The sequence below is a fragment of the Vitis riparia genome, chromosome 6 (assembly GCF_004353265.1).
Source record: "Vitis riparia cultivar Riparia Gloire de Montpellier isolate 1030 chromosome 6, EGFV_Vit.rip_1.0, whole genome shotgun sequence".
Taxonomy (NCBI): Eukaryota; Viridiplantae; Streptophyta; class Magnoliopsida; order Vitales; family Vitaceae; genus Vitis; species Vitis riparia.
In genome coordinates this window covers 1,783,426-1,809,097 of record NC_048436.1, presented here as the reverse complement: position 1 = coordinate 1,809,097, position 25,672 = coordinate 1,783,426, and the positions used below count along the sequence as shown (strand labels likewise).

Genomic DNA, 25,672 nt, shown 5'->3' with positions numbered 1-25,672 from the left:
AATGATATTTATTTATTTTATTCCTTTTTTTTATTAATTTAAATCCTACTTGAGAGATTTTATTAAAACAAAATTTAAAAATCAAAAATCAATTCTAACTTTAAAAGGTTGTTTGTGTGTAACTCTTCTACATAGATCCTAAGGATAAGATTCTTTAATGTAAACTTATGCCTTTAACATAATTGATTTACATATATAAAAGAAATATTCAAACTTTCTAAATCAATCATACAATAAAATAATTACATCAATTACATCATGACAAAAAAAAAAAAAAAGAAAAATGAATGGTCCATATAAAAAAAAAAATGAAAAGAGGGAGGTATTCCCCTTTTGCATCAAATGAAAAATAGTTAATAACAAAGCCAAAGAAATAAAAGAAAAAAAAAATTGTCATCCACATTAGAACAGAAGATTTTCTATTTAAAACCCTTCAATAATAAGTCCAATAAATTTACTTAAAATTATATCAAAATAAATTGAAGATTTAAATTAGGTTGATTTTAAGGGCTTTCATAAGACTTAATGTTTATTATTTATAAGTTAAGTTAAATTATATATTACTTAATTTTTACTTTAAATATTAAGATTGTTTGATAAAATTAACTTAAAAATTATTTTAAATTATAAATTGACATATTTATCTTCATAAATTATAATTAGGAGAAAAAAATCATTTTTATTTTAATTTATATCATTTTTTATCTTTTATATATATATATAATACACTTAATCATCACTTAAATTAAATTATTAGTTATTTTAAATTATTAAATAATTTATTAAACACCCTTTAAATCCAAATGTTATTGAAAGGAGTAATGGACTTTATGACTGAATATTCATATTGCATACTAACTCTAATAACTAATTAATTTGAACTTAACTTGCAAGCATTTAAATTTGACAGATTCAATCATATCAATCATCTTTCGGAGACAGACTCATTTATTTTTAAAATATATATGAGATGATAATCATACGTTTATTGAAAGAAAAATAATTGCTAAGTGTATTTGTTACGATCAATAAGGGTGTACTTTGAATGTTATTTGACTTCTTCTATTTTTATTTTGAAAGAAGAAAAAGTCAAGTAGAAGGCTAACCAAACAGATTTTTGTTTTTTGAAACAAAAAAACATAGAAAACATGTTTTATAATAAAAATTATTTTATATTTTTTTATTCTTAAGAGTAAAAAGCACGATGATGTTATCAGGGAACATCTTTTAATTTTTTTTCACTAGTTTTTCAAGTACTATTAAAAAAATATTATATAAACATTAAATAATAAAAATAAATATTAAATAAAATAAATTTTAAAATATATTAAAATAATTAAAAAATATTTTATATTTCGAATAGATAACAAAAAACAATTTTAAAAATTATTCTCAAAAATAATTTTTTAGATTTGTTTTCGAAAAAAGGTTAGCGAACGGACGTTTAAGTATCTGTTTTGCAATTATATTGAAAATAATATTTTAAAATATTTTTGTTAAAATAAGAATAATTATGATTTCAAATTTTTAATTAAATTCAAAATCATCTCTTATATTTTATCAGGATAAATTAGAGGCTTCTTATTTACCAAATATAGATAAATTTGTGAGTATGAGAAGATCTACTTTATCCATAAAACTAGAAAAATCGTTAAAAAATGATTTTTCCTAAATAAATTAATAAATATAAAAAAATATAAGTATGATTAATTATTATTTATAGATATTTTCCAAAAGTTGTTTTTATTGATTAAATCAGTTACTGAAGATCTTATTTCCATTTCTATAGGGTTGAGATGTAGATTCATGAGAGAGAAAAGAAAAGAAAGAAGAAGATATTATTGCATTTCTATAGGTTGAGATGTAGATCCAAAACAAGAACAGCATAAATAAATCGAAAATCCAGCGATTATAGGTGGTACCCAATAGTCAAGCGGTTACCCTGGTGACCTGGTCCAGAGCTCTAGGGATTTCACCAGCATTTCAACACTCTCCAATCTCCCACTCCCAACGCCCAACATGTGCAGTGTTGTGGCCACCTCAAAATCCCAACTCCCTAGTCCCACGACTCCCACCACCCAGCAATCTGCTTTTCGAAATTCTTCTGTGCCTGCAAACATCTTCACACCCACTATGAATCCAGTCCAAATCCTTTCTTTCATCCGTTTTTTCTTTTGTTTTCATCGATTCTAGCATACCCATAAGCCGTTTACCCTCGTTGAGCCGATGAAAAGGTCGGTTCGGCCACTCTTCAGCATCTTGCTGCTCATCGCCGCGGCCGGCACCCTCACTTTCAGGGTGGCGCTCCGCCGCGGCTTCGCCTCGTTCCACCTCGAAACCGACGATTTGGCCGGACCCCGGCGGGTGGTGCCCGTGTTCAACTCCACCCTCCTCAGAATCGCCGCCGTTGACTTGAGTGAGGCTCAGTCCAAGCATGAGATTGAGCAGATGTTGGAAGGCAATTTCGCCGGGCAAGGCCGGTACCGGACCTTCGCGTCGTGGCGGCGGTTCAACCACATCGACGACCATGCCAGGTCCTCCAGAGGCGTCCCTATCCAGCTCCGATCACCCAAGTTCTATCGGTATTGGTTGGAGTTCCGGAGAAATTTGAACGATTGGTATAGAAACAAGAGGTTTCATCCGGAGATAATGTCGGATTTGATTCGCTTAGTGAAGCATCCAATCGATAAGCACAATGGTTTAGTAGGATTGGGGAAGCGTTATTCTTCCTGTGCAGTTGTGGGGAATAGTGGGATTTTGCTGAGAAGTGAATATGGAGAGATGATTGATAGCCACGAGGCTGTGATTCGGCTGAACAACGCGAGACTTGATAGATTTGAGCACAATGTAGGATCCAAAACCAGCATTTCTTTTATAAATAGCAATATATTGCATCTGTGTGCCCGGAGAGAAGGATGTTTTTGCCATCCATATGGGGTGAATGTTCCAATGATAATGTACATTTGCCAACCCCTGCATTTCTTGGACTACGCACTCTGCAATTCATCACACAAGGCGCCTTTGCTGATCACTGATCCCCGCTTTGATATGCTGTGTGCCCGAATTGTGAAGTATTACTCACTGAAACGCTTTGTGGAGGTGTTGAAGAAGCCTGTGGACGAATGGAGCTCTGCCATGATGGGGCTATGTTCCATTACTCTTCGGGTATGCAGGCTGTCATGCTTGCTTTGGGAATTTGCGACAAAGTCAGTATATTCGGATTCGGGAAATCAGCATCAGCCAAGCACCATTATCACACCACTCAAAAGGCAGAGCTCCCTTTGCATGATTATGAGGCAGAGTATGATTTTTATCGTGATTTGGTGGAGAGACCCCAGGTAATTCCATTCATTTCCAGCAAGTTCAACATCCCTCCTGTGCTCATATATCATTGAATTTTTCTCTATGCTTGTGGTTTTGGTAAATTGTTTTGTGAAGTTCCTATTTTCCTTTTCATGTAATTCTACTAGTTTTCCACGAGACAGATAGAAAGGTACAAAACTGTTGAAGAATCTGTTTCATTTTGGAACCCTGTACTACCCAAGGTAGTTTGGGGCATCACCCAATGTAGAACTGAATCTAGGGATATGATTTCAGGACCTGGGTTCTGTGGTGTTTTTCTTCAGGTTGAATTTTTCTTAATTTTCTCCAGCTTTTGATGTATATAACTCTTGTCTTTTTTAAATGTTTTATGGGTACCTATTTTGTATCTTTGTTTCTTGTATGGAGGTTTATAACCCCCATTTTTGGTGAAGTTACTATTCATGGACTAGCCAAAGTTAGAAAGTCGCTCATTTCTGGTTTTAGCAGCTTTTCGGAGTCCTACTGAACCAGTAATAGAAACTGCAAGGTTATTTATGCAAGCTACATTGATAAAGTAATGTTAGTTATTTTTTAATTTGATGAAGTGAGATCCTTTTGGGAACTAAAGAGAACCTGAGTATGGCCCAGTGGATGGGTGTTGCCTCAGAGGTGGATGACCTGTTCATATGGTTTGGTATATGACATGCATACCAAGAATGGAAATAAGTTACTGCAGAATGTATACTAGCTCATTGCTTGTGCTGAAATTTGAATTTAATCAATTGATTATGATTGCTTCTTGCCTCTCACTAATTGCCTTTTGTCTTCTTGTACAGCTTATCAACTGTTTCAACCTTTTGTTAACTGTTTTTTTTATATGATTACCTTTAAGTTTCATAACTTAAACCAACTAGAAAAAAACAATTTGTATTCAGCAGGATTATATGATGGTTTTGAGTAGTAGGTAGCAGAAAATATGAAAAGTGTAAGAGTTCCATGCAATTATAGGGCTCATTTAGTGTTTTATGCGGAGGAAGGATTCCCCCGTCTTCCACTTGATTCTCTTGCCTCAGATACTTTGGGAAGCACCACATTTTTCTGGCTTGTTTTGGGTCCTCATCAGCCATCAAGGTTGTCATGAGGTAGCTGCTGTTAATCTTGGCTCTGAGTCATTCTCTACTGACGTCAGGTTGCTAGTTGAAGGTTTTAGTTATTTCTTCTCTCTCCAGGTAAGCTCCTACTGCCTCCTTACACTCCTTTCTTGGCCCGCTACTAGGTGGAGGGACTTGGACACCTGAGAGACTCAGACTGATTCTCGAATGAATAATTAGATGAATGCCCCTCTTAATTTAAGATACCCAGTAGCAATTTGTTATTTACCAACATCGTCCCTACCAAACAAACCGCCCAGCCCCCACGCCCAACTAGCATTAGATATTCTGAAATCCCCGACCCCTTCCTGTAAGGTCCAAATAAGAACCATCCCTTCGCAGCATTTAGCATTCTCAAATCACCTCCATATGAGGAGCCATTCTGGTCCCTTGAAAGCTCTTTTGGGGTGAACCATCATTGGTCATCAAGGACAGTGAAATCATGTTTAGATTCGATCTCCTATGAGTTGTCAATTATTTGAACAAAAGAAATTTAGAAGATGGTGTTGTGTAAAAGCTGAAGCCAGAGGAATGTTGATGATTATAAACAACAAAACAAGTCAATTTACTGGGCTCAGGATATAAAGTGAAAGGCAGAGGGGTTTTGATGATCGAAACCAAAATAACAAGTTAACCCCTCCAAAGGAAACTGAAAGGGGTCACCAATTCGCCATCCACAAAGATGGGAGACGGAAAGATCCATACAGAACCCTTTTATGCTCTAGTGCTGCTTCATTTCCTTACCACATCCATGTAACTTCTTCATTCTGCTGTGTCCATCTCAACATCTCTCTCTTCATACTTCACTCCCACCAGGAACCTTATGCTCACCTGTAAGTACATAAGTGTAACCAATTCAGTCCAATTCAGTTGGAATATCTCCTACAGAGAGTAGGATAGCTTATTGAACCAAAACCTGCCATGAACCTAATTACCTGCTTTGGATCATAGACACAGTACTCATTATATTCAAGAGGGCTGTCTTTATACTCTGAAGGGATCAGGTGTCCACAAGGTACTTTGACGTCATCTTCCCAAACAGTGTGTTCATTTTCATCTGGTTTTTTCCTCCCCAAACCTTTCACCCCTAGCTGCTTCTCTTCCAATGACTTTGTCTCCTGCTTTTATTAATTTGTAAGGCTTTCCAGGATTCCATGGGGAGAGCAAAATATTTCGTTCATTCTAAAGCTTGGCAACCAAGTTCACATACCTCAGGTGGATTCTTATACTCAGTGACTTGGTCTCCCAGAGAAACAACAGCCAAAACCAAGAAACCTTCTGGCCTGTCCACAGCTGTAAACCCATATCTAGCAGCTTCAGCTGCAGCATCAGAACAAACAATTGCCCTGCCAAACTGATAGAAAGCCCATACACTTAGCATATATACTATGAAAAATTACAGTTGCAGTGAAAGCTTTAGTTTCTGATCACTGATAAATACCATATAACCTGGGACTGGGAGAGAACATATCGCTGGCAAGAACCCTTTATTCAAGTGCCTCATCAAATTTGAGCTTCGGGTGCCTGATTGAGAATAAATAGATATTGAAGACTAAATAATGCCAAAATGAAATACAAGGAAACAGTAATATGAACCAAAATGCAGAATCTTACCACACCATAACAGGACTTTGCTTGGCAACTTCTTCATTTCATCATGGGAAGGGCATGCGCTCGGTTCAACAGCAAATATGTTGTCAACTGACACTCCATAGCTCTGGAAAACAGAGATCACCAAAACCACAAAAATGGAAAGAGGGTCATGACTGTTGGGGACAAGGAATTTGACTATCTTGCATTAGAGTAAAGGTAGAACTTACAATTTCACCAACTTTGACAGGTTCATAAGTTTTCTCCAGGTATTTGAGGATCATCCTATAGTCATCAGTGTCTTTCTCCAGTGGGGATATTGAGCAACCTAGTTTCTTATACCGATCAAACAATGGGTCATCAAGAGTAGAGCCAGTCAAATCTCCAACAAGGTGTGAAGCTACTGTTATGTCTCGAACAGTCTCCAGTGCAGCCGCAGCCTACAAGTCAAGAGGACTAGTTAATAGAGAGGTGAGGGAATCATGATGTCATATGTGACTTGGTAATAAGCCTAGTTTCCTCACATGATCTGCAATCTCTCGATGATCTCTAAAGATGAAAGGTCTAGTTGAGTGCAAGAGAGTAAACCATCTCTGGCTGAAATCTGACCAAGTAGCCTTGGCCTTTATCTCTATCTCTTTTATTGATTTCACAGTTTCTATGAAGTTTAGGAGAACCTCCTCACCTGATGACATGAGATAATCTTGTGAATATTGAGAAAGGACCACAGGAGGTAAAAACGGAGAGGAAGGATGCGGTGGGGTGGGGTTTGGGAGTTCTTACATCTTTTCAAGTGGATATTAGAGAGCATCCCATTGGCAGGTCAGGGGAATCTAGGCCCATCTCCATCATAGCATATCTGGGTTCAGAAATAATGATATGCCACTGACCATAGCAACCCTTTCAAAACAGAAATGAAGGGAAAAACCAGGAACAATCTAGAGTGGGATCATACCTATAGATCTCCTGACTGCACAAAACCTTCATGAAATTTGCAACCAATGGCTCAAGTTTACAGTGTGCGACTGCTACCCCTTGCTGCCGAAGGCCAAGCCCTCCATACCTCACATCAACACCATCATCCTATTCAATAAAAAAGGCCCCATATTAGTGCAACACTTTTGAGAGGAGGGCAATACGCCCTCTGCTGAAGCTAAAAAACTACACTGCTAAGGGACACAAAACATTATACCATGTCAATTGGGTAGAACTTTAATAGCTTCTTCTGAAACTTTCTCTCTCTCTCCCATGGTTCAAACTCATTACCAGTTAGTTCCTCAAAAAGTCTAACGAACTCCTTCACAGCAGCATCCACATTCTGCCATTCTTCCACCCTTTCCTCTGCTCTGGGGTCATCACCAACTCTCCCTTTCTTATAGTACAGATGCAATTGGTTCTCCGGAACGATGATCAGTTGCAGAATACAGTAGCTGAACCAATTTAACTTAGAAATTGAACGCAAAGTCATATAATAGAAAACAATGTTAACCAAAAAGGGGGTTTATATTGGTTACTCATTCACTCCTCTGCCTTGGTCGCAAATGGAAAAGGCACAGTTGTACAATATCCCATCTTTCTCAAAGATCTTTCCTCCTTGCTCCTGCAACTTGGAATCCTTGTATACGCCTCTCTTCCCATATAGCTTGATCTGCACCCACAGATCAAGTCATTACTAAAAATCCTGGAATTCACTCTCCATATGGAATGGATGAAATTTCTAAATGTTTCCTAACATGTAACTAGTTGAGAGAAATTACTTCTGCTGAAATAGACTCCAGTGCCTCTTCACTGGGATCCTGTTTATCCCATGGAATTCCTTTGCCCTCAACAGACAGGTCACTGACAACATCATAAGCTTCCAGAGGCTGAGCTTCTTGTTTCTCAATGCTGTCACTCAACCAAGCTTCCCTTACCACCGGTATGCCCCTCTCCCTGTTTCAATTTTAAATGGTATTTAAATCTCAAGTACTGTATCAGCAATGAGGACCATATGGCCTGTGGGTTTCCATGGAAAATTTACACCAAACTAACAGACAGTTTGAGAGGGAACCAACTACCAACTATCAACACTTAAAAATTTGATAGGTGAGGACTCAGAAAAAGTAATTGTTTTATGCACATACAGATTCCATAGCAACAACAATATTTCATGATCTAGTAGAATAAACATGTCTTTTATATGCATGCATATGACTGCCTGTGCAGATGTGTACAAAACGATAATGCCATTGCTTTTACAACTTTGGACAAGATTTTAATACTGGATGCATATATATGGTTAAACATCTTAATACCGACATTGCTTCCACAACTTTGGAAGAGCCACCCCGCTCTCGCTCAGCAGGCGAGACAACCAGACAAGTCGCACCTGCAGAGATGGTCAAAACAGTGCACGTAATAAAAACCAGTGAACAAATATCAATTGAAATGTCACTAAAGAGTAGACAAAATTACCAAGGACAGAGTTGGCAAACTTCCCTCCATGTTCTTCAATCTTTGTTCTCCAGTAATGCTTATAACAAAACAAAACATTATATCATACAGACATTGTATCATGCCCAAAGAATATGCAGAGGGGACTACTTACATGTGTTCTAGAAAGACGACCCGAGAGACAAATCAGCATTCCAGTGAAAGGTTTGCCCGTAGGATTTAAATTCCTGCGAGGGAAGTTACCCTGTTCCTGATGGTTCTTTATCAACTATGAGAGTAAAGAGAAAGAAGGTTCAATGAAATATTGAAATCCCTGAACTCATTGGGCTAATCAATGCTGAAACCAAGATGGATTAGGCTGATGATCACCTCAAAAGCAGAGGACTCCCTGACCGAGTCGGGTAATTTGACTGGTTCTTCCCTCCTCACAGGGTCCCTTGTGCTGTAGGTGCATGAAGACCATTCACTAAAGGCTCCAGTGCAGACATAGTTGTCGCCAGTGCACTCCAAAGTGTTATCACAGGCTGGGCATTTCTCCAGTGCCCCATAAAACATCATGTCTTGGCTGTCCAAACATGAGATTTAGAGAATCAACAAGTACTCCGTGGAATAAAGCTTTTGCATGGTAGAGACAGGAAGATAACTAACCATCTGGGGACAACAGCATCATCAGACCCAGAATGGTCCTGCTCATTAGCTTCCAAGATTTCCCTCATCTGCTTGATGGACAGGTGCTGACTGGTAGCTTTACAGAACTGCTCAAACTCTTTCGCAATCTCAGCTGCAGATTTCCCATTTTGCTGTCCATTGTCCTTGTCCTCCTTTTCGGGCTTGGCCTTCTTCTGGGCTTGCTCAGCTTCATGTGTCTTGTTCTCTGCCTTCTGCTTCTTCCCTCCTGCTTTCTCCTCCTCAGCATTTGCATGAGCTTGGGGCCTTGTTTCATGAACCTTCACGTTTCCACAGCACCCACCATTTAAGACGTGATTGTTCATAGAAATAATATACCTTTATCTTTCTTTTGGTTGGTAAACCTCCCACAAACCCTCCCCATCCCAATAATACACCTCTCTTAGTTAGGTAATGATAATAAAAATGAAAATAAGTTAAAATTTTCAACATTAGTAAAAACCAAAGAAAGCTTGTAAAACACTCATCATTTGGGGCAAACAAGACTAAAAAAGGAGAACAAACCTTCATCTTCTGAGGTGGGTGTTTATTCTTTTGGTCTCTCCAGAAAGAAAATGGGGTGAATAATATTTTCCAAGAAACGAAACAGATGACCAAAGTTTCAGGACTCCAAGATTGCAGCTGTAGATAAACAGGAATATAACTAGTAGAAAGGTGATGAAGGTAGAGTGATGACAAACCTCCATGGATGGACACGTAGATAGTTTTTGTAAAAACGGCTCGACTCCTGTGTCTTGCCCAGGAAACACCATGTGTCAGCATGCATGGAAGTGGAGGCATGCCACGTGGCCAACTGGGTAATATTCACAGCCTTGCATTATGACAGCTGGTGGTGTGAGTTGGCAGCTTGCTGGGTAACTGGGCCTTCCACTAGGGATGTTGAATTAGGGAAACTGCGTGTGAGAGTGTGAATGGGTTGGTATTTGAATTATTGTGTGTGTGAGTGTCGGCAGGTAGTGGGTTGCAAGGTGGATTCTGGAATTGGGGTTGGGTGGTGGAGATTGGTGTATTTTTGTTGCAAATTTTGGTTTCTGTCTCTCATTCTCTTGGCTGTATTTGGGTGGGAATGGGATTGCTTCCAGACAACACCAGTCCGTCTGAGAATTTGAATTCTGATCTCCGGCTTTGGCCCCATATAATCACGTTATCAACATAAAATTTAGATATTTTTTTTTATCTAAAATTGCCTAGAGAAAACTGGTGCTCAAGCTAAAATTGTGACCAAATATGTCCCAAGTTATTGACCAATTGGATCTCGTTATATTGACCAATCTACTTACCATGTAACGCCTACACTTTAAAAAAAGATTCATCATTTTGCTATCTCTCTGTTGGACCTTCAGAATATTTCACTCCTAACCTTTATTAAACAGAGCTTGTCCACTTTCACTACAAGAAGAAGGCCTTTTAGCAGCGGCCAATGGCTGTGACTAAAGGTTAGAGAAGCCGGAAGCGTCAATATCATGTAGTTGCATAATAGTTTGTCTGCTACTGGGCGTGGCAATACCCTGTAGCAACAATATTCTCGCCGGGATTATAGTTTGAGGGTATGGACATGGCTTCCACTTGGCCATGGCATTAGGCATATTAGCATCATGTGTACACCACTAATTAAAAGTCCAATTTAGTTTTTTTTTTCAGCTTTTTTTTTTTATATTTTAAAATATGAAACTTCATTATTGTGGATCAATAATTTTTTATATTCTCTTTAGGAAAAATTGAGAATCAAGACAAAGAATATACACAAAAAGATAAATTATGCAAAATGACTGAATAGTCAAAATAAACAAAAGACATATTCTCCTTTTATAGTGAACTCGTAGAGTTGAAAGTATCTTTCTAAGATGGTGGTTTAATAATTGACATAACTATAATATTAAATTAGATTAAGTTAATACAATAATTAAAACATAACACATAATCCAAATCAATATGTCTAAATAAAGACTTTAAGGTCAAACAAAAATTAAATTAACAAGAACCCTTCCTAACCTTGATGTCACTCATTGTCATCTACATCTAGGTTACCTAAAAGGGGTTTTCAAAAGCAAAGGTACTAAACTTTAGCTTAATAAAGAATATACTAAGAAGTTATCTTATGAAAATATACGTAAAATAATACATAACATAACTTTCAAACATACAAAATATAAACAATTTTTTCCTAAACTAGTGGGACCTTTAGAAACAAATAACCCTTCAATTTAGAAGGGACTAGCAGATCAGATGGTATTATCAAGTCGATGACTATCTTATTGACTTCATAATGGAAAAACATTTTCCTACCTTTTTAGAAAAATAACATTTCAAAAAATATTGAAGGGTCATAATTTCTTACTTGATGTAAAGGTAAAAAGCCAAATAGAGAAAATAAGTTGATTAAACTTAGAGTTTACCTAAACAAATAAGATAAATCTCATTAATCAAAACCTATTTCAACCTAACAAGAGTTTTATATCACATGTTATTAATTTATTCCTATAATAATTAATTTTATATTTAAGAATTATTTTTTTTTCTTCTTCATACATTATCCTGATTTATAGAATTATTGAATGCCTTGAAATTTGTATAGATTGGCATTCCCTAAGCATAGGGGTGCAGTTGTAGCTTTAGAAACCTAGTGAGTCAAGTATTGAACCTTAGGGAAGTGATATTGAAAAAAGCGGTGGTGGAAAACTTTTTCTTAAATTCTTGCTTTTGGCAAGAAAGTTGTTGGAAAGTTGTTATGGGAAAAACAAGAATCGGTTAAATATAATCTTAACTAATTTATAACTAATAGTTGATGATGGGTAATTCCTTGGGGTCCCTTCCTTACCATGGAATGATCTTTGTTATCAATATTTTAACTAGAAGTGTTTACTTATCAATTGGATCCCCTTTACATAATCCCAGTTTTCCTACAAAATTAGTGATTTGAAAATTATTGTCCTAGGCTTGCATAGTGCTGTTTCAAGTCAAAATGACTTTCTCATTAAGTGCTTGGAATACCATATGGGACCTTAGGCTCCGATTTCTAATTGGGTATAAAAATTTGATGGTTTCATTTAGCCCAATATCTCATCTATAAATCACAACATTAAAGGCTCAATAGTGATCATTACAAGTTAAGATGACTTCATTATTAAGCACTTGAAATACCCTAAAGAGACTGCTAAGTTCAATTTCCAAATATATAAAAGTTTGGTGATTTCAAAAAGGCTCTATATTTTTCTATTTTGTTAAATTTCAGCATTAAGGGCTCAATAATGATCATATTAAGTCAAAAGGTTTAACCCTTAAGCACTTGGAATACCCTAAAGCAACCCCTAAACTCCAATTGTCAAATATTAAGAAATATAGCCTTCATTTAGATAAAAAGGATTCAATTAATAGGTAAATTAAAACTATAAATACCTTATGAGCACAGCCACTCCATTGGTGGAAAGGAATGCCCTAAGGCTCCCTTTCCTCAACCTTAAATGACTACTCAATAGACATTGAATAAAAATTAACTTGAAAGATTGAAATGAAGAATAAGAAATTGAATGTTGAAATCTTAAATCAAATATGAGATTGCAATAATCAAGACTATTGAAAATATTCAATTACACCTTAAATAAAACCAAATCAAGACAAATGAAATAATCTAAAGCAAGACCAAAAAAATTAAAGAAACCTAAAAACAAAAGTTTATCTAAGATCTCCTCTTCCCAAGGTTGACTGCAAGAATGTGCATGAACTCCCCCCTAAGGCAGAAGATTTGAACCCCTTCAATGGCTACCTATTCCTCTTTTTATATTTAGCCCTAAGTTCCCTCACGTGAGAGAGCATCTCTCCTTCACATAAAAAAGGCCCCAGGATGATTTGGAATTAGTAAGCCATTGGGCCTAGCCCATTTCATTGGATTTAAACATAAAAAAGGTCACTTATGGGTTGCAATAATGTGCTCCTTAAAATAAGGGGGTGACACTACTAGGGAGTAGTGCCCTTATGGAGCCCTTGGTGACACCCTCTTGACCTCTTAAAATTCTGAAATTTGATTAGATTTAAGTTTGGAAAGTGAAAAATTCAAAAAAAATTATTTTAGCTTGATTGGACATGTCTAGTCTCTTCAACCACTTCAAGACATTTTATAGGTTGGACATAAACTATACCCGAGAACTCCTTGCAATTTAGGTTTTTTGGTTCAATTTATCCTTTATTCTCACATCTAATATGCTTCAAAAGGATATTAAGGTCACCATTATTCATAAAATATGGTTGTAAACATCAAAAACTAAAAGGAAACATGAGAAAATTGAGCATACACAAGATGTCATATAATTGCTTAGTTGAATGATGCTTTTATTGATATACTCAAACTTAAGATGCGATTTTTGGTACTATTTTTACACAGAGTATGGCCTTAATCAATCATATCAACATTTTTTTTTTTTCCAACTATCTTAATTATTTTTTTTTTGTTCTATTGCTTCAATCATTGCCCACCTATCTAACCAAAGCAAATATCACCATTTTTTTTTGCTCTTACATAGTAAAACTTTTTCATTTTATTATAAATTATATCTAATTATTTTCCCCCAATTTTCCCTTCCATTTTGTACAATATTCTTTTACCGAACAACTAAAATTTAATTTTTATTTATTTATATTTATATTTTTCCACAAAACCTTACTTCTTAAATTTGTAGAATTTTCCTTGAGACTAAATATTTATATTTATTTTAGAATTTTATTATATGTAAATTTCTCTCAAATAATAATAAAAACTCTCACTCACAAAAACTTTGTTTTGGTCAAGCATTAAATTACACTTGTCGTACTACCATTAATGTGTTTCAATTAAAAAGTCTCCATTTTTTTTCTTGACTTCCTAACCATCTACTAGTTGGATGAACAAAAACAAATTTCTTTTCACATCTAAAAAGTATCTTTTCCACGTCTAATTTGAAATTTCTATTCTCTCTTAGCATTTTTCTTTGGTTCTCTTCTATAGACGCTTCACATTTGTTTAATATTTTTATTTTTATTTTTAAAAAACTAAAACTCCTTAACGTTGTAACTTCCCCTTCTTTTTTTTTTCTAAAAAAATTATTATACCAAGAAACTATGACAATCCTGTAGGACTTTTTTTTGTCATCTTGTTATGATGATTTGGATCGATAGTTGTTGCGTATAAAATTAATTATACCTTGTGTTACGTATGCTTGGCATCGCATGAAAAATGCCATTCCACATGCTAATTAAAGATTGAGTTTGGTTTTAAGAAAGTATTAAAGAAAAAAATACTAAAAAAATATATAATTTTCTTATATTTGATTTTACAATGAAAAATATAAAATAAAATATAATTAAAATTAGTTAAAAGGCTGCGAAATTTTCTTTTATTTAATATTGACATAACATAATTAAAATAAGTAAAATAAATTTGAAATAACGTATAAGAATAATTTATTAATTTTAAATTTATTTTCTTTCTACTTTTCCTCATTTTCTTACCCCCACATTTTGCCTCAATTTTTTGGGTAATCAAAGATTTTCTAAATGATACCAAGCATAACTCAAACTACTCTGGTGAGGCTGGGCTCTGTCGTTTGGAGTAAGGCAAGAGACAAGCAGAAATCTGATCTAGGTTATTGAGTTTTCACAAAAGCTTATAATAAGTTATTGTTGCTGATATGCAGAAAATGTACTTTTCCTGTTGTTTGTGGCTCATATTGCACTCAGAGCTAGCAAAGCTTTTGTCCTGGAAGACGCCCTCGGTGGATTGAGAAAAAACTAACTATTGGCTCATACAAGCTTCCCCACATGGGTGCAACCCCACATAGCCTATTCGAGTTGAGTTAAACCCAGAGGCTGTTCCTTTCACCTTAAAATTCTCTCTTCCGACAAACCATAGTGGCGGATCCCCCTCCTCTTCACCTTTATCTTCAAAGATCAAACCCCCTCTCACATTTTTCCAATACCTTTTCTGCTGGTCAAGCCTACCTCAAAAGAAACCACATTTCAGCCCCACCCTCTCTTATGCTTTCATATAGAAAAAAAAAAAAATGGGGGGGGATCATAATGCATATGCCCGTTTCACACCAGCAAGAACACACCCTTTTGGCTTCTCAAGCTATTAGGTATATTGGATCAAGTTCCTTAATGTAAGTCTAAAAGCAGTCTCTAGTTTATGTAATGATCAGTTAGTGGTGGGTTTGTTATGGCCTCCAACTTGGACTCTCACAAAAGTCTCCACCTTATTCATTTTCCGCCGTGACAATCCTATCATCAAGGTTGGAAAGCATATATTATATCAAATATGATATATATATATATATATTTTGCTATGTGCTTCGTTTTGTTAGCACAAAGAATTGAATGGAGAAAGAAATGCATACATAACAGCGATATTCCTATTCTTTTCCTTGCGGAGACCTTCTAGAGAAACAAGCGGCGCATTAGGTTGAGAGTGGAAATAATGTATAGAAATAGAATTAAAGGACTTTTACTTGCAGTCAATTATTATATCATACTATAACTTATGTTTAACGTTCACATTCATGTCACTGTAGCATGGATGTCTGTATCACATGATTGTTTTTTCATACTGAGTGTATTGACTAGCTAATAAAACAAAATTTGCATAATTATATATCTGGGAAACTGCTAAACAATTGTAGGAAGATAACTTTGCTTTCTTTGGTTGTGTAGAGACTTTAGTTTATAACTGTGAACATATCATTATGTGAAACTAGTATTACTACTGTTGCTGCTATTTCTGTCACTAAATTAGCTGGCTTCATCTTTTGGGGATTAGTTAAAAGGCTTTCTTCAAAAGTATGCAGAAAGAGTTCACTCTGATCACTTGTTCCCTGGTGATATCAGAGTGTACTTCTCAAAGAGGCTTATGCATTCAGCACAAGTTCTCGTCACAGGACAATATTATAGTTGCGTGGGTGTGTGTGTGTGTCCGCGTTTGAAGATCATATGACTATCCAGTTCTTAGCTGTTTTATGAAAGGGATGATATCATCCGTCTAGCATGCTTACGGAAAGTTATCCTTAATTACGAGAAAACTAACATAAGATATATATAGCTGATCATCCAAATTTTGATCTTGAGAGAGAAAAAGAGAAAGAGTACTGATATATATTTTATGAGAAGTACAGTACTTATGTTAGATTACCCTTACTTTAGTAATGAAGTGGATAAATTTTCTCCCTTGGGTAGATGACAAAAGCTTGAAAAATAAGTGGGGAGCTACTTGGCCTTGCCAAGAGAGAAGAAAATTCATCTACTTCATGACTTTGGGGTAATCATCTTATTGCCAAACCACTACGCACACAAACCGTAAAATTACTACTAATAGCTCTTTGTCCAGCAAATGCTCCGTAGCAAACCCCTCCCGTTGTGCTTCCCTACAGAAGGCACTTGAGAATTTTTTGTTACTGAGCATAAGCTTAAAGCCCTTCAACCTTCAGTGTCTATACTTAAAATCTTTAGATAAACCTAAAATAAAAGGTACTGCTGCAATCTTCACAGGCGAACATATTCGTCTTCAGACCCAGTGATGCACTCCTTCTCATCATCAAAGCCTTCATGAGAAGGGTGTGGAGAATGACCCTTCCCAAAGGATCTTATGTGATCCTTTAGCGATCTTTTATGTTTGAAGTCAGAACCACAAGTGCAATACCATAACTTTCCACAGTTCTTTTCATGTGTTCTCCAATCTCCTTTCACAGCAAATGTTTTTCCACATTTTCTGCACATGAATGGCTTTGCTCCATGCTTTCTTTTGTAGTGGGTTTGAAGTGTTCTGAAGTCCTTCAATGGTTTTGCTCGAGGATGGTTGATGTTGTTCTTGCAACCTTGAGCACAACAATAACAAGGTAGCCTCAGCATTGCTGCTGGTTGTGCCCCTCTGAGGGATTCTGGTCCTTTTCTATATTCAGATCCATGCCCCCACATATGCATCTGTAAGCCCAAGAAGAATATGGTAAGTGCTCAACATCTAGCAGAATCAACATCATTTTTAAACTGAAAAAGAAAAGGTTAATGATGTCTCAGTTAACTTTATTCTAAATTTTGTTGGTTGTTCCGCAACATGGACTAATGGAGGGATCCATGAACCGACATTATCAAACATAGATTTGGAAGAAATTTTCATCTCAGGAGGGTAATTAACAATAGGAAAAGGGTATGATCAAGAAAATGGACTATCAAAGACGAACTAGAAGGATTCCTGGTTATTTTGGTTGGAATAAAACTCAACTGTCCCTCAATAGGGATTGGCAGAAGCCTGTAACTACTTGGCAAGTCTATGTTTTTGTTTCTACCCTTAATCATTTTGTGCATCCCATTTATATTCATTATAGATGTATGCACCATTAACCTTCCTTTCCAAGACTACCTGCTTGCCCGAATCTTCAACCCAAAGGAAAACGATGGAGAAAAAAAACGAAGATTAATTAAACATGGATGTTATGGTAAATATGCAATTAACTACATTCCAAATTTTAGAGGCTGGCTAGATTTAGTCTTTTTTTCATAGCTATATAAACAACTTCTGATCAATGGAAGGAAAAGGGCTTATTGTAGACATATAGTTTTGCTCTCTACATGTACTTCTTTCATTGTTACAATTTAGGCACACCTCTATGAAACAAACATGAGAGCGAACCATTATACCCCATTAAATATTTTAGATTGTAGTGCAGAAGACCAACTACAAATTGGCACGTAACAGTACTTGCTAAATGAAAGTGAGGAAGAAGAAACATCTTGAAGCTATTATACTGGAGCTGACTTGAAATGTAATGACTAACCCACTAGCATTCATAACTGCAAAGAGCGGAGTTTTCTTTCTTTGCTTGGTGATCTAGAGAGGGATGTTTATTCCCATCTGGATATATACGGTATACATGTTCTTCAGAGAGATATTTAAGGCTTACTGAGTTTAAGAGAAGCTTTTTACTGGACTTATTATCTGCTAATTATGTTTCTGACATCTGCGTGTGCTTATGCTTGATATCTGTGTGTTCCATATATTTAGTACACATTTCCTTGAAGATACATACTTTTACTTTGTACCAATTGTTTCCATGCCTCTTACCAAATATATCAAAAACTTTTGTTAATGGAATTTTCATCCCAAAATCCTCACAGAATGCACAACTTAATTGAGAAGCTGTCCAACTGACAAAGCAAAAAGTAAAAAAGCTCCAACTGAATTAATGCCATTATAGAGGCAGTCTGTCTCTTATGAGAAGGGGAAAAGATGTGTAAAAAGAGGTTTATTTGCATTAACCTCTAGTACTATCATTGCAAAAGAAACAGTGAGAGTATTAACCCTACCGACATCTTTACTGAAAGAACTTTAAACCAACAAACAATAGTTAAACAAGATCTAATAATTAATTTCTGAATTTTGGGCCATGCATGGACATCCATTGAAGGTTTGTAGCTAAATTTCACTTGAAGCCAGGGGAACAAAAAGAGGGAGGAAGAAGAATAGGAAGTTGAGAGATCAAGAAGATTCTACTAACCTGCATGTTATTATACCTATTGAAGGTCTTGCTGCATATGGAGCAAGCAAACTGCATCGGCCCAACAAGGATCTGTGCTGGCGTTGGGATCCAAAACCTACTCTCGGTATTGAAAGAATACCCATGAAAGCTCGTCTTCGTGGGTTCCTGATCTTCCTTAAAGTTAAAAGACTTGTTCTGAGCATCTGAATCTCCAGTACTACTAGGCAATCCAATGTGCAAGGCCACCGTAACTTTCTCTAATTTCTCTTCTTTAATTCCAGCGCTCTCCTTTTGAACTCCGAAATCTTCCTCCTTCAAGGGTTTTGTTTCTGTAAACCTGCTTAGAAGAGGCAAACACTGGGTTGTTTCCTGAGCCAACTCTTGCTGTTGTTGGTAAAACAGAGGCAGTTTCAAGGAACTGATCATGGAATTTGTGAACTGATGAACTTGTAGAGGCGCAGAAGAAGAAGAAGAAAAAGAAGAGGAGGAAGAAGAAGAAGAAGAAGAAGATGAAGATGATGATGGAGGGGGGATAGAGGATGATGGTTTGAGCCATTCTATGAAGGTTGGAGGCTGAAAGCAAAGATTCATATCACCTACATGGTAGTTCCTTATGCCCATCTTCTGAGGGATTCCTTGAAAACTCTGCTCAGATTGGTTTATATCCAGAACTTTTGTGGGAAAGCTTGCACTTATGGTTGATTTATGAAAGGTGGTTTGGTTTGTCTTTTAGGAACTTTTTTTCCCTTGGGCGTTCATTTGGTCACACAGAGAAAGAGAGAAAGAGAGATTAGGGGATTAGTGGTGGGGTTTGGAAAATGACATGCAAAAATCAGACTCACTGTGTGGAGGGAATCCCAAAATAGTCTTCACACTATTTGTTTTTTAACATATATATACATTTTCTTTTCTTTTCTTTTGGTCTTAAATCAAAATAGCAAATCAAATACTCAAAATTCAGCCTATTAATTCTTGCATCACCATGACCTAGCCTGAAATTTTAGACTTCTTCAAAGCAAACAAAGCCACTCAATTCCTTTCCTTGTTTATGATGAAATTGTACACACACATGCACACAATTGTTATTATACATGCTACCGTCATTGCGTGCCACTGGACTCAAATGCTGAAAGGGACTTATCTTTATTTATTTATGTATTTATTTATTATTTTTGGTTTAAGGTGAGATGTGGAGGGGTCGGAGAGAGGATAGGTCAGAAAGCATTCTTCAATTTTAGATACCTAAACCCATAAAAGAATTCTATAAAAATAAAAAATAAAAATGAAAAATGAAAAAGAAAAACATTGGGTACTTGCACAGAATGTAAGAACAGCCCCATTTCGACGAGATAATCTATATTTTATGGGCAAAGGTGGTCCAAATATACCTGCAAGGTGATGGGTCTACGCGTTTAATTTCAATATAAGCTGCGGATCCGAGTGATGGGATATCATACTGTATCCCCAATTTGACAAAAAAAAAAAAAAAAAACGTGATGGGATATTCGAATTTAGTTTTGTATTATTGATCGACTTTTACCAATTCCCTGGGTGTTTTTCCAGCTCAGAAGAATACTCCATTTGGTCAGGATCCTCGTTCCACATCTGTGCTTTCATAAATCCAGCCACTTTCCGTATAGTATCACAAATTTACATTTATTATATCACCAAGATCAACTATTCCAAACAACATTAATCGCAGTCCCAGACCGACAAAGTTAATGAACTTATCCTTATTTGCAGGAAATATTATGGGAGCTTGTAAATCCCATTTCAATGAAGATATAAAATTGGATATGTACTATAGTACATACGACAACACAACTTAACAGAACCTTATAATTTTTGATTGAGAGCGACCCACCTCATGTTCAGACCTTAGAAACATGCAAAAAGATAAGACACTGAACACACAACACATGTGGAGTTGGCTATGTGCAGGTACAGAATAATAATAATGATGGTGATCAGTATATATATGATTTCTCCATGTATAGTAGTTCCACATAAGCATATGTATATATGCGATTGGAAAGTTGATAAGCTAGGTAAAATAGCAGTGGGGCATGGACGCTGAAGGCCAGCACTTGAGAGCTCATCGTTGGCTCCAATTAAGCCCCATAGCAATTGAGGTCTGGACAAAGATATGAGAGAGCGATGACCCCACACTTCTCAAATCATAAAACACTCTCCTTGGTACTTTGGGAGCTGGGGCTAGCTTAAATTTAGAAAACTTGCCGACAAGATCCTGAGCGGATTTTCTGGATATAAAACAAAGCTCTTCTCTTTCTTTTCAACTCTTTTCTTTTGTATACTACTTGTACTGTGAGCGATTCTCCACCACCACCTTCCCTCTTTTTCCACTGATTTTTCAAGCATACAAACCTTTACTCTTGTTTTCATACTGTTATACTTGGGAAAAAGCATGCATGGTGGACCTCAAACTCCTCTTGAATCCATATAACACTACTCAGATATTTTGAGGGGGATTCATTAAAAATTGAAATAAATCACCGGAACATCCAACTATCCATAAGGATTTCATTACAGCTAACGTCATTCTCCTCTATCCGTGTGGGGTACGTCTACAATTATAATTTCAAGAATTTATTGTAAGTGTTGGAGTATTAATGCTTTTTACCTTTTAGTCCGTATAAAGTATTGTGTACGATGCTTAAATTTTAAAAGGATTTAACTTGATAAATATTAGAGTTTAATTTAATACTGTTTCCCCCCTTTTTTTAATTGATTTATAGATAAATTGTATAATGGTAACATTGATCATAAATAACAAATTTACAATCGTTAATAAAAACTTCAAAGGGCCTGATTCTTCATGTGCTCATATGTCCTCTTTACTCCATGAATAAAGGAGCAAACAGTGATCTGCACATAATTTGTTCTCTAGGGATCTCCTTGGACTTGATAGACAATCCACTCTCCTCTAATTTCCATTGTGCTATTTTGGTTTACGTGTATTCGGTGATGGAAACTAAACTTGATTTAGAAACTATTAAATATGAGAATTAGATTTAGTTTCTAAAAGGTTAAGAAGAATATTTTATTTTTGAATAGTTATTCTAGTTTCCATTTTTGAGTTTTCAAGTATTAGAAAGTTTCCATAGGTTAGAATTAGAAGTTTCTATTTTATTTAATTTGAGTAGTTATAAATAGGAGATTATGTGATATTTGAATAATCAAAGAGTAAGAGTTGTAGAATGAAATAAATTTTTAATCCTCCCAAATTTATCTTCTTTTGTAATTGTGTGTGTTTTTCTGTATCAACCTTATTACTCCAACCAAAGTGTTATCAAAGCTTCCGCATTCCCAAAAAATTGGTATCAAAGCCATACGAAAAAGATGGTGAATGGGATGCATCCATTTCAAGTTCCCTAACTCACCAAAGACAACTACGACAATTAGGAGTATCAAGATGAAGGCTTTAATTGGTTCACAAGACGCATGAGAGGTTGTAGAAAAAGGCTACTAAGAGCCACAAGATGAGACCACTCTATCCCAAAATCAAAGGGATTTTTTGAAAGATATGATGAAGAGAGAAAAGAAAGCTCTCACCATTATTTATCAGGCAATGGATGAAAGCACTTTTGAGAAGATTTCAAGTGCAACCACCTCAAAGGAAGTTTGAGAGATATTACAAAATACACACAAGGGAGTTGATAACGTACATAAAGTTTGTCTTCAAACTCTTAGAAGAGAATTTGAAAGTTTGAATATGAAAGAATCAGAATCAATCTCCAATTATTTTTCTAGAGTATTGGCTATTGTGAATTTATTAAAAATGAATAGTGAGAGTTCAAATGATACTCGTGTGATTGAGAAAATACTTCGATCTTTAGATTCGAAGTTTGATTATATTGTTGTGGGTATTGAAGAATCTAAAGATTTATATTATACAACCATTGATCAACTTATGGGATCATTGCAAGCTCACGAAAAGAGATTAAAAAGGAAGAGCCAAGAAAAATTATAATAAGTTCTGCAAACAAAGCTTTCAAACAAAGTGCACATATGAATATAGAATCCAAAAATCCTTCGATGACCGTACCATAAAGGAATATGAGTTCGAGTAGAGACTATTGGGACTCGGGAAAATATTGGTTGCCTCGTAATCTAATTCTGAAGTTGACTTAATTTATTACTAGAGAGAGTTAACTACACTCTAATATCCTATAATATTATAATGAGATGCTAACCTCAAGTTCATGACCTACTATTCATTGTATGTAAGCTTCCCATGAACTGGTAATCATAAGTTAAGAATGGAAAACCTCTTCAATCCTTGAGTCTTAAATCCTTCTATTATATGATTAATTGATGTACACTAGCTCACTAAGAGTATATGTCCAATTCCAATTAAGGAATTACTATAACCATAGATTTCCTAGCTACATGTCCTTAAAATCACCCAAGATAACACACTATCACAAACCCATAAGATAACATGGGGTCTATGTTGAGTATACCTGTTGCGACCTACCTCAATCAACAATAACCTAATACATAAGGAATATATGATCACCTTAAGGACTCACCCATAGATTAAAGTCATTGAAGACTTTAATAGTAAGTTTGTATCCTCTTAAGGTTGAGAGTCTACACAGTATAGTAGTTTGATGAGATCATGACTACCTGATATCCAATGTGATGACTCATTATAGGTCATATCTAATGTATAATCATACGCATTAGTACACTCACCATGGGAAAACCATCTTCATGACCATGACAAGTCATTTCTCCAATTAGAAGGCAACGCACTATAACCTCAAATGGAGTGCCTAAGTCCATGAACTAGTTGTGAATAACACATCTACTTGCAAGGAACCTATGAGTTAGATTTTTTGTGCAACTTCTAATACACCCATGTCACAATGCAAGAGATGTCAAACTTGAATGCTCAAAAAGTATAATACATGAATAGGATAGATAAATTGGGAAAGTAGAATAATATTATAAATAATAAATCCATTCTTGTTATATCATGTCATGCTTTTAAGGGTTTTTTCCTAACAATTTTCAACTAACCCTTATAGCATATCAAGAATACATTTGGCACTTATGTTATCTATATTATCATAAAAAAAAAAAAAAACTTTACTCATACATCCAATATAAAAACCATACATCCATTCAACCAAACAAATAAGAACAACTAATCCATATATTCATCCCTTTTGGCCATGGGATAAATAAAATAACCTTGCAAAATAAAGTTAATATTGGGATTGAGCCCTTCAAATAAGACATGATGTAACAAAGTTAGATTTAACTTTCCACTTTACTATCCTTGTTTGCACCGATGTTGTGTTGAGCATTAAGGCTTGGCATCTCTTGCCTTGTACATGGCTTAGGTGCATTAGAAGTTACATGAAAGATCCAAATCAAGGGTTTCTTACAAGATTAATGAGTTATTCACTATCAATTCATGGAGTTAAACAATCCATATGAGGTTTTAGTACACCACTTACTAATTGGAAGAATGGTTGGTCTGGGTTATAAGAATAGGTTTCTCATGGTGAGTGTAATAGTGTGTATGGTTATATATTGGAAAGAACCTATAGTAAATCATAACATTGACTATCGGGTAATCACGATTCACTAAGCTACTATACTGCATGTTTGTCAGTTTTGAGAGGATATTGAGCATGTATTGAAGTCATCAAATGCTTTAACTTATCGATGAGACCCTAAGGTGGTCATATATTCCTTAAAATTTAGTCACTATTGATAAAGGTTGTTGGCAACAAGTATTTTTAATAGAGGCACCATGATATCTCTCTCATAGGATTGAGATTATGTGTCCCCTTAGGTGATCCTAAGGACTTATGATTATGAAATATGTGGTGTTGCAATAATTCCTTTAATGGAATTCGACATGTGCTCTCCATGAGTTAAAGTGTGTCATTTGATCACATAATAAGAGGATGTAACTTAAGGATTGGAGATGTCATCTTGAGAGGTTAATAACATTTACCTTATTAAGTTATATGCATTAGTTCATGGTGAGTTTGGATGCAATGGATAATAGGTCATGCACCCGAGTTTTCTATCTTGATCTAATATCATAAGATACTACAATGCAATTGATCTTCTATAATGGAATGTTGATTCAACTTCATAATTGGATTCTAAAGGAACTAGTAATTTCTTATCGATCCTAATGGCCCCTACTTGATCTTATATTCCTAGATGGCACAAGTTTTGAAAGTTAGTTTTCACATGTTTGCATAAGAGTGTTTTGGTAAATACATAAAGTTGCACAGGAGCTTGTGAATGTTATCGTTAGACTGAGCTTATTGATTAACTTAAGCCTAATAAGACCAATTAATCGATTAAGCCTTAAGTATATTGGATCAAGTAACCTAATCCCAAGATGGGCTTAAGTTTTTTAAGCCCATGGGAAACTTATATAAACCCTCTTAAGGGTTAGGGCTTCAATTTTTTAAAGATCTAGAGAGAGGAACACTTGCCTCCACCCCTTTGGGAGGATTTTACTACTCTCAAGTGCTATATCTAAGGAAAAAAACTAACTTTTATCGAGCAGAATATCCCTTGGTTTTCATGATCTACACTAGTTTTTTCACTAACTAGAATAGATTTGGGAATATCTAGGTCACAAGTATGGTTTTTATTTCTAGAACTATGGTTATGGATGGTTTTTTTCTCTTTAGGAGATTCTACCACTTCATATCTAAGTTAAGTGTATAATCAAGATCATTGACATCAATGTTATCAACTAAGTTGTTCCATATTTAGCATTGGCCACTTCCGCTATCAACATATTAGTCTAGTCCCTTTATGAAGGTTCATATCTCTTTATTCCAGTTCTTACACCTATATTTAGGATGCTGATAAACCAAAATCAAGATTGGCATGATCATGGAGGCTATGGGCTTGTTCAAGACCCTCTCCCACTTTACATTTTGAAAAAAAAAAAAACTTTTTGCAACTTTCTTGGAATAAATTCTTCACCATGAGAATTTCTAAATTTAT

General features: G+C 35.5%; 3 protein-coding genes across 3 annotated transcripts; 1 reads left to right on the top strand and 2 right to left on the bottom strand.

Annotated features, from left to right (window-relative positions):
• The first annotated feature begins 1,906 nt into the window (after positions 1–1,906).
• On the top strand, positions 1,907–3,711 carry LOC117916717 (beta-1,6-galactosyltransferase GALT29A-like). The gene is given in 2 exon segments (XM_034832867.1): positions 1,907–3,130; positions 3,133–3,711. Coding segments are annotated over 2 exon segments (1,167 nt in total). The 5' UTR covers positions 1,907–2,226; the 3' UTR covers positions 3,396–3,711.
• A 1,404-nt stretch (positions 3,712–5,115) lies between these two features.
• LOC117916716 (protein ADP-ribosyltransferase PARP3-like) lies at positions 5,116–9,996 on the bottom strand. The gene is given in 19 exon segments (XM_034832866.1): positions 5,116–5,285; positions 5,390–5,572; positions 5,665–5,808; positions 5,896–5,978; positions 6,069–6,171; positions 6,275–6,484; positions 6,569–6,729; positions 6,828–6,860; positions 6,863–6,903; positions 7,000–7,127; positions 7,237–7,474; positions 7,559–7,692; positions 7,802–7,976; positions 8,343–8,412; positions 8,499–8,556; positions 8,632–8,745; positions 8,847–9,042; positions 9,126–9,424; positions 9,845–9,996. Coding segments are annotated over 19 exon segments (2,511 nt in total). The 5' UTR covers positions 9,917–9,996; the 3' UTR covers positions 5,116–5,216.
• Positions 9,997–16,248: 6,252 nt separating this feature from the next.
• On the bottom strand, positions 16,249–19,410 carry LOC117915800 (zinc finger protein WIP3-like). Its single transcript, XM_034831489.1, has 2 exons — positions 18,677–19,410; positions 16,249–17,105 (listed from the first exon to the last, which is right to left on the bottom strand). Exons 1-2 carry the CDS (start codon positions 19,277–19,279, stop codon positions 16,668–16,670), a joined length of 1,041 nt encoding a protein of 346 aa, XP_034687380.1. The 5' UTR covers positions 19,280–19,410; the 3' UTR covers positions 16,249–16,667.
• Positions 19,411–25,672: the final 6,262 nt, after the last annotated feature.